This window comes from Phyllopteryx taeniolatus, chromosome 5, assembly GCF_024500385.1.
Source record: "Phyllopteryx taeniolatus isolate TA_2022b chromosome 5, UOR_Ptae_1.2, whole genome shotgun sequence".
Lineage (NCBI taxonomy): Eukaryota > Metazoa > Chordata > Actinopteri > Syngnathiformes > Syngnathidae > Phyllopteryx > Phyllopteryx taeniolatus.
Window position 1 is genome coordinate 15,977,478 of NC_084506.1, and position 9,076 is coordinate 15,986,553.

The 9,076-nt window shown below is 41.6% G+C and overlaps 1 protein-coding gene across 14 annotated transcripts in view; it reads left to right on the forward strand.

Annotated features, from left to right (window-relative positions):
* shank3a (SH3 and multiple ankyrin repeat domains 3a) overlaps nt 1-9,075 on the forward strand; it is a 247,951-nt gene extending 238,876 nt beyond the window's left edge. For 11 of the 14 annotated variants that reach the window (XM_061773048.1, XM_061773045.1, XM_061773041.1 and 8 more), the window contains one exon: nt 1,647-9,075. In XM_061773048.1, coding sequence (XP_061629032.1) covers nt 1,647-2,199 — 553 coding nt within the window. In that variant the 3' untranslated portion in view covers nt 2,200-9,075. The remainder of the gene's footprint in view (nt 1-1,646) is intronic. The other 3 variants (XR_009788489.1, XM_061773052.1, XM_061773051.1) reach the window with 2 other exon arrangements.
* Nucleotide 9,076: the final 1 nt, after the last annotated feature.

The window sequence follows — 9,076 nt, forward strand, 5'->3', positions numbered from 1 at the left end:
CTGCTGGCACTGATGACAATGCTAATGTACCATTCGGGCCAGATATTAACAAATTGTGCTGCTTCATGCTGCAGACTGTATCGTTGGAGTGGGTGAATGGCGACTTTGATACATTGCTAATATATGCTCCATTCCAGAAAACGGGAATTTATGGGAGCTTTCCGGAGAAGTTCCAGATTTCAGAGTTACCAATTTAGGGCAAATAGATGCAGCGCAATGCGCTAATCAACATATGAACAAATCTGTATTTATTTTTATGAACGGAGAGAAAATGAATATGGATAAATATTTAGTGTGTCGTGATGTGGATTAATCCTCGATTTACAACGAAGTTTTGTTACCTGGGCGGCGACTTAATTCGAATTTTTACACAAGCCAGAACGCGCCGTAGTCTATCACTAACCTATGCTAACGAAGTAGAAAAATCATAATTACAGTAACAGTATAACACTATATAACACTTCTTTGTCACAAATACAAAACATTTCAATAAAAAGCAGTAAGTAATGTGGTAACTGAGTGTGCCTTATTATATATATTCTTATGCGTCGCTCGGTCCATTTTTTTTTAATTTGTTTAGCGAGCCCAAAATTGATTTACGAGTGAGCTTCAGTTAAGCCAGCGCTCGAGTGAAGTGAAAAAAAAAAACAATGGAGCAATTCAAGTACTGTAATGTCCCACGCATGTGGGCAAGGAGAGCCACAGTTCCTAAAGAGCTTTCAGCCAGTCAAACACACAAATACAGCGAGCTCCCGATATTCGCGGGGCATAGGGATGAGGCCGGACCGGGCCTGGAATAGCTTAACGGCATGCCAATTAATTTCAATAAGGAAAATTGAGTGAATTGCGTTACGAGCTTGGTTACAGACCGAATTTAAACTCGTAAGTCAAGGTGCCACTGTACTAGCTCATCACGATCGTCAGCCATGTTTTGTGGTTACGTTTAAGTGGTACGTTTCGACCTAGAGAGCTCCAAGTGGGACCAACTTAAGAGCAGTCTCAAAATGTCATGTAAATTTGCACATTTCCCAGTATGGGACTCATAAAGGATATCTTATGTGGCGTGCAAGCTTTGATTGAACGAAATGCAGTAAAAGCACTTGGAGTAATCAGCTGGGTTTTTTTGTTTTTTTTTCTGTCAGGTGAAGTCCAAGACTTAACTCGATTGCTTTGTATTGTTGTGGTTTTCCGTCAGTTGTTCACCCTTGCCTTTGCACTAACCTAAACTTTTAAAGTCAAAAATGAAGTTTGCACCAAGCGGTACAACTTTGTTCCGATCAAGTAAACCTCTCTATTGATTTCAGCGAATCACGGAGGTTAGGTTCCACACGAGAAAAATCGGCAAATAGGGGAAGTCGAAAGCAGTGAACCGTGAATGTATTTTTCATACCCATTTTACAAATGATCTTATATCTTATCTATGTCACAAAAGTTTGCACCCCCTGGTCTGTGTTACCCTCTACAAGCTTACCGAAGTGTACCGCCGTGACCGCCAACGTTTGATTGCACAGTGACAGGTCGGGAACGCCAAACGGAACCGAACGATACCGCTTGGTGAAAACGAGGAGAGCAATGTGCCGTCTTAGCGTTCCGACCTGACCTCAAGCCCCTCTGCTTTTATGTCTGCTTCTGCTCGTCCCCTACAGACTTTTTAGCAGCCTAGGTGAACTCCACACCATTTCTCAGAGAAGCTATGGCACCACGTACACCATCCGCCCCGGCGGCCGTTACCCCGTCGTGCGACGCACCCCCAGCCCGGGATCCCCCGACCGCGGCGACCCCCTCGGATGCTACTCGGGCTACTCGCCGACCGCGCCCCCTCAGACCATCCTCAAATCGTCCAGCCTCAGCCTGCCGCAGGAGCCCAAGGAGGTCCGCTTTGTGATGCGGAGCTCCAGCGCCCGCTCCCGCTCCCGCTCGCCGTCCCCGTCACCCTCGCACTCGCCCGGACTGGGCTCGCCGCTGCTGGCGCTCAGACCTTTCCACCAGAAGCCCCTGCACCTGTGGAACAAGTACGACGTGGGCGACTGGCTGGAGAGCATCAACCTGGGCGAGCACCGCGCCGGCTTCCGGGAGCACGAGATCGAGGGCTCCCACCTGCCAGCGTTGACCAAGGATGACTTCGCCGAGCTGGGCGTGACGCGGGTGGGCCACCGCATGAACATCGAGCGGGCGCTCAAGCAGCTGGTGGAGAGCTGACCCCCGCCCTGAAACCACACCCAAGATGGCGGCCGTGTGGATGGAAGAGCAACACCTCCTCTTTTACTCGGGCTGCGCCGATGTTTGGCATCGTGCACTGAAGAGGAGGAGCTAGCACCTTTGTCCTCCGCAACCCGGAGGAGATGACGCATCTACGGTGGGGCGCCACCCCACCACGTTAATTTGTATATCGTTCCATCTTTCCATTTTCAATTGGCAATAAAAAATAAAATCCCAAACTGAAAAGTGACAGATTTTTTTTATTTTATTTTATTTTTTCACATTTTTGAATTCGTTGTATTTTTTATTTATTTATTTATTTATTATTTATGAGAAATTGCTTGATGTTTCATATTTTTCAATGTCAAACTCAAATAAAAAATATGAACTGGAAAAACACAAGCCTGAATGGGATTTTAGTCCGTAATTGCTCGGGTTTACGTGACCTGCAAGTTTGGCGGCGCACATTAGTAAAGATACATTAGCTTGTTAGCTGCCCCAATCAGTCCAAACCACAACCACGAGCCATTAAAAAAAAGTAGTGAAATGAGGAATACATTACTTAATTTATGTAAAATGATCTGCGAATAGAAGAGAAACACATGATCAATGTGTTTATACTATTTATAGCTACAGAATTATGGTATTTCTTGGTAATAAAATGTCCGGCTAATTAAATATTCAAACCAAATTCAGTTCTGTACCATAATTCTACAGGTAGCATAAATACACTAGTTTTAAGACAGCTAGCTATGTTTACTAATAAGAATTCTTGCCAAGTCAAATTTTATGCTCTATTTGGAGATAATTGTGCTTCAGTTAAGTATTCTATTCCTCATTTCCGTAATTACTTTTTGTTTTTGTTTTACAACCCCATTTTTTGCAGTGCATTTGAAGGATTATGGTTGTGTTTTGAACTTGTTGTTGCAGGTAACAAGCTAGCTAATATTTACTTTTGCTTGTTACCAAACATCTGGGTCACGTAAACCCGACTAGTTAAATATTCAAATCAAATTCTCTCGTCTTTTTTTTTTTCAATTTTGCATTTTGATCTGGCCCTAAAATGGAATAATGAAACTCCAGGTCAACTTTTTATTTTTTATCTTGTGTTAGTTTAAACAATCACTGAGTCACTTCTTCAGTTGTTTTATTTTTGAATGCCAGTTGAAAAAGGGAAAGAAGGAACGATACGCAGATCGCCGTTGTCCCTGACGACGACGATGCCCTCCTCTCCTCTCTACCTCTAACCCCGCCATCCACCAGGCCAAGCCTTTTTGCGGTTTTCGAGCAAAAGAGGAACGAGTTCTCGTTCCTGTCAAGAAAAAAAAAAAAAGCTCAGTTGCCTTTCGACAATATTTCTACAGCGATCGACGACGACGACGGCGGTGAACACAATGGACAACCACAACGTGTCTGCTCTACATCTGCTGTTGTTTTTAAAGCCCCAAGAGGCGCAGCTCCACTGAACGCAGGAGAAGCCTTGCTATACCCAAACTGTGCTATCCATTCCTTTTGGAGAATGTTTAACCAACACTCGTGGCTTTTTTCATAATCAATGATTTTGGGTTCCCAAAAGGATTATTGTATATATACAGTGGATTGAAGAAGGCTACGCACTCCTGTTCAAATGCCAAGTTTTTATCATATCAAAAAACGATGAATGTGATCCAAAACCTGTACAACTCAATTGGAAAATAAATATTTTCAAGAGAGAAAGCAAAACGAAATAACTGAGATAATGTGCTTGCACAAGTTTGCACACCCTCTCATAACCACACTCGAAATCTCCCATACCTGGGCAAATGTGTTACTAAGGTTGAACTTTATGACCGTAATTCTAAAAGGCATGTTTGGCGCAAACACAACACTACAGTGGAGCGTGTTGGTGGCAGCATCATGCTTCGTTTGGGGCTGCAACTGGGGCTTTAGTCAAGGCGGAGGGAATGAGCAACAGTTCCTAATATGAGTCAGTGTTAGCAAATACTTCAGGCTTCTGCTACAAAGTACAAAAATGTCCAAATAAAGGCCTACTAGAACAACGGAACTTCATTTCTCATTTCTCGCTTTTCTTGTTGCCCACGTCGTCCGCTCTTTAGCAACCCGCTTCTTCCTGAACTACTAATCTATCTTTTTATGGTTTAATACATGTGATGAAGTACAATATACTGTGTGTGTAGCACGGTACATATAGGCTCGCTATTCAGGGTGTCCTTAAATACAATTCCTCGATGTGCGTGGCTGAGGTGCCAACTCGTTGTTTTTCTTTTTTTTAAGATATTGCGGACCAATCAGATTTGACCGCATCGCGCAGTGTGTGGCAGGTTTAATCTTTTTTTATATCATAAAAACCTGGCATTTGAACATGTCTGTGTGTAGATTTTTTGATGTCCACAATATATATATATATATATATATTTAGGTATTACAATACGAATATATGTGTATCTAATTATAGCTCTCTTAAGACAATTGTGGAAAGAGGAAAATGAATCTGCACCTGTTTTTTTTTTTATTATAGAACGCAAAGAGAAAGCTATTCCACCAATAGTTTACTCATTTTTACCAATTATATATATATATATATATATATATATATATATATATATGAAAGGGGGAAAATACTATATAAATATGGACATGATGTTTGTGTCATTTCCTTATGTTCACATTTTGCTCAAATTGTAGCATGACAAGTTGCATCATCTCTTGTTTTTTTAATTATGTTTTCTTATGGTCTTCCTTCATACTCAAGGGTATCCCAAAATGTGAGCCACCCCCCCCCCCCCCCCCCCCCCCCCATCCCCTCATCACATCCCAGCAGATTTTGCCAGACGTGACAGTTTCTTCTACGTCTCAGGGATGGAAGTTCGGAGCACTCAGTTGACGAATTAGCACTCGGGCTCACAATAGGATCGTTATTACAACTTGTGCTACTTGTCAACTTACGCGCCATCACAATTTATTGAAAACGAAACAACGGGATTGAAGAGTTTCGTTGAAGAGGGTTGACAAAAATACATTGTTTACCACTGAGGCATGGTGGCCATTTTAAGCAGAGTGCCTCCATTTGAACAGTCTCAATTGCGTCTACCCTGTTGGATTATAATGACAGTGAATTATAGCTCATCTGAACGTCAGACTGGTATATGCTAGCATTTTTCAATGACCAAGTATGAAGTGTAAAATTATTACAGTGATCCAACATTATTTTTCTCGGTCTCAGCCTAATACTGGACCAGTAAGTGCAAGCGTTTTTACACCATACTTGTCTTACTTGTCTCGGTCTAATATTGGACCAGTGCATGCTAGCATTTCATGTTTCATTACAAGTTCATACATTCTTTTTCTACAAGTAAGAACTCCATTGATTAACAGTCAAATTGAGTACATTTCTTGACACTTTCTTGTTTTAGACAATTTAGATATTATCCATGCATCCAAGTGCTTTGCAGCGGTATCCGACTGATATTGACTATCTGAGCCAAACAGGTCAGACTGGAACGTTAGCGTTTCCCCCAATTTATATTCCAACCAACTGGTGATGTTTTACAGCGCCGTGTAAGAACCCTAACTTTATTTTGTTTTATGAGCTCCAGTGAAACTTCCATCCCCGAGATCAGTGATGCCGCACATTTTTCCAATCCAAACTCAACGAGCCAAATGCAAAGAGGGCTGCGGGCACGGGAGCGTCCCTGCGAGGTCTTCACCAACAACCTGGCGGTCTTCGAGCATCTCAACTCGCTGCTACCCGCTTAGTAAGCAGGACACCGTGGTAAACTGTGAAGAGCGACGAGAGCCAGGTTGTAGCCAGGTTGGACGAGGTTATGATCGCGCCGAGGAACAGTGAGCCCGTGTTTTGAGCGCCCACTCAAAAAGTATCTGACGCAGTTTTGTTTTTTTTCTAGTTTAAAAAGCATTTGTGGGTTGTAAAAGTAGCTAGCGCTCACTGTGACCTCACTCACACTCATTTTGAAGTGCTTGTTTTTTTCCTCTCTCTCTCTCTCTCTTTTAACACTGTGGCTAGATTTTTGTAGCGTGTGAAACATAATGACAAAAAAAACATGTCCTGTCCACTGTAAACATACAGTACTTGTAAAAAAAAAAAAAAAGAGTGGAGGGTGGGGGAAATGTGCTATTTTAAATCACAAGCAATGTATATAGGATAGATTTCATATAAATTTTTGAAGACAAAAAACATAAAGATCTATATATATATATATATATATATATATGAATGTTTGGCATACCGTATATGCATAGTTAACCACCTGTGGAAAAGGTGAGCAGATTTTATTCTTTCTATGATCTTTTCAACGATGAACTTTAGGGGATGATTTGCACAAAACATGAAAGGTGACAAGGTGCTAACATAGAAGCCACCCATCGTCCAAGCGCATGCGTGCATCTGGATCCCCCCCCCCCCCCCCCACCATCTCCCAACTTTGCGCGTGCGTGTGAGTGCAAACGTTGGCTTGCTTGTTTCCATCCATTTTTACGAGTCCACTATAGCCTTACTGTATTACCATCAGAGATTCCTGCTATATGACTTAGTTGTTATGAGATGATTGCTCAAAAAGACGCATAATGATTGCACTATATGGACAAAAGTAATGGGACAAAGCCCATTTTGCTTATAACACATTATGTCCACGGATCCTTAAAGAAAGGATTCAATTTGATTTTCCCAAATGTATTAAAAAAATATATTGTCCTTAAAAAAAAATCTATTTTCTTTAAAAAAAAAATGCCACAATTGTCCTTTTTTTTTTACGTTTTCAAATGGGCTCTTTGAATTCTAGCACTTACAAAACAAATTATGAATGAAAAGATGACTATCTGAGTAACTAAATGTCCTATGCAAATGACATTAAATTGGCTTCATGTCGGGGGGGGGGGAAAGTAAAGATTTATCAAAATTGGTGACGCCGCCACGAGTGAATTTATAAAATCCATCTTTTACTTTGTATGGAGGCTTACTTGCCCCTTCTGACTCTGGGCTGCTTAACAACAAGTAGCCGCCGGCGCAGCCGCAGCGCCCTAGCTCCGCCTACTGTCGCCATGGTAACAGAAGCCATACATACACAGGGAACAGTTTTAAATTGTGGGGAACAATTTGTAATGTCTCCTTTAAACATAGTTTTCAGACGTCTCATTCAAATTTTAGAACATTCAAGCAAGAATTGGAAACTTATAACACTACAAATATGTATTTTACAATACAAATAAATTTTTTATTGGCCCCTAATTGTGGTGATATATAATGAAGGAGTGGTCTTGAATTTGAAGTGGCCTTAAGAAGTCATAAAATTTGGCTTACTTACTCCAACAGACCGACTTTGATATTTAACGCATCACAACTGTAACAAAAGATCCCGTAATTTTGTGCTTTTTTTTTTTTACACAGAACCCAGCAAACTGTGCGCGCTTTCACACAGAAACACAGCATCCTGCAATCAGACAATGAGTGATGACGTCAGAAATTGGTATTACGTCCTTACGGCATTCCCACATCTGTTACGGATCGAGATTCTAATGGCAAAGGAGGAATATTGGTGACATGATTTTGTTTCTCCGTTCCATGTCAATGCTGTTTAAGATACATTTATACGTTGACGGTCTTATGACTCCAGCTACACCTGACAGTACTTAATAGAGTGTATCAAAAACTTCCGTAGTGGGACGGGAAGCATTTGTATTCCCCTACATCTCATATTTGCCAACACATCAGAGGTATCCTGTGGATGGTCCACCCACAGCAGTAGGAGATACAGGGTTGTCTTGGCAACCAAAGATCATTTTAGTTCATCCCACAGAAGTTTGATAAGGCCTGGTTCTTCCACAAAAAGAAAAACGCATACAAACATACATTTTTGGACCTTCCCAAACAATTGTCCAAAATGTCCAAATTTAGAATTTAGGGCCAACCCCTGAGACTTTTGTCCATCTCGTGTAGCTGTGTACATCGAAAGCAAACATTATCACAGTCAATTCTGCATTATGAACATAATGTAGCTGTTCAGTTTCACTGCTTTGTTCACCAGTTCCACTTCCCGTGTGCCCGTATATGACACGTCCGCTTTGAGTTGATCCGATATGGAACAAACAACACAAAAAGGAAAAACCCGTGCCCAAAAAAAAAAAGTAACTTCAAGTGTACATTTGTCTTTAGGACTCTTGTTAGTTGCAGCATTTTTGCAGCTGTTGAGACTCAATAATATGGTGCCATCTCCTGAAAATCTTGACAACCGCATTTGATAGCTGACTCACTTCTTGACCACCACACGGGACGTGCAGTCATGACTGTGTCCTGTTGTCACTTACAATATGTACAGAGGCTGGCTTTATAACGTCTGTGTGTATACAGAAGTCCGGCCCTGTTTTTACATCGACCTTTTGACCTTTGATTTTTCCATTTTGACTTCATAGACAAAGGAGTATTATTTGCAGTTTCTGAACACACTTGTGACACATCATTTTGGAGCTGATCAGTCGAAGTGAGGGGGTTTATTATCGTCTTCTTTTCTAATCAACAAAGCACAATCTACATAGAGAAGGTGCGCTGTGACCTTTTTAAAAAGCCCGTCGGAGGTTTGGCAACCCACTGATCTTATCATGGAAGGCTTTTGCATTTTCTTTCACTGTTGGGTTGTTTTTTTTCTTCCTTTCCTTGTTTGCACTGTGAAGGTTTTCAATGGTGGACATTATCCCTTGCAACGTCTCAGCCTTGTCACGTGGCGCCGCCCCCCGTGATGCATCAGTGGATGCACGGCAATGGGAGGCCACGACGGGGCTGACAGGTAGCAGAGGATATCGCCATTGCAGAGATATGTTTGTTATATTATGTAATACATTTTTAATTAAAACATGAACTGCTAAG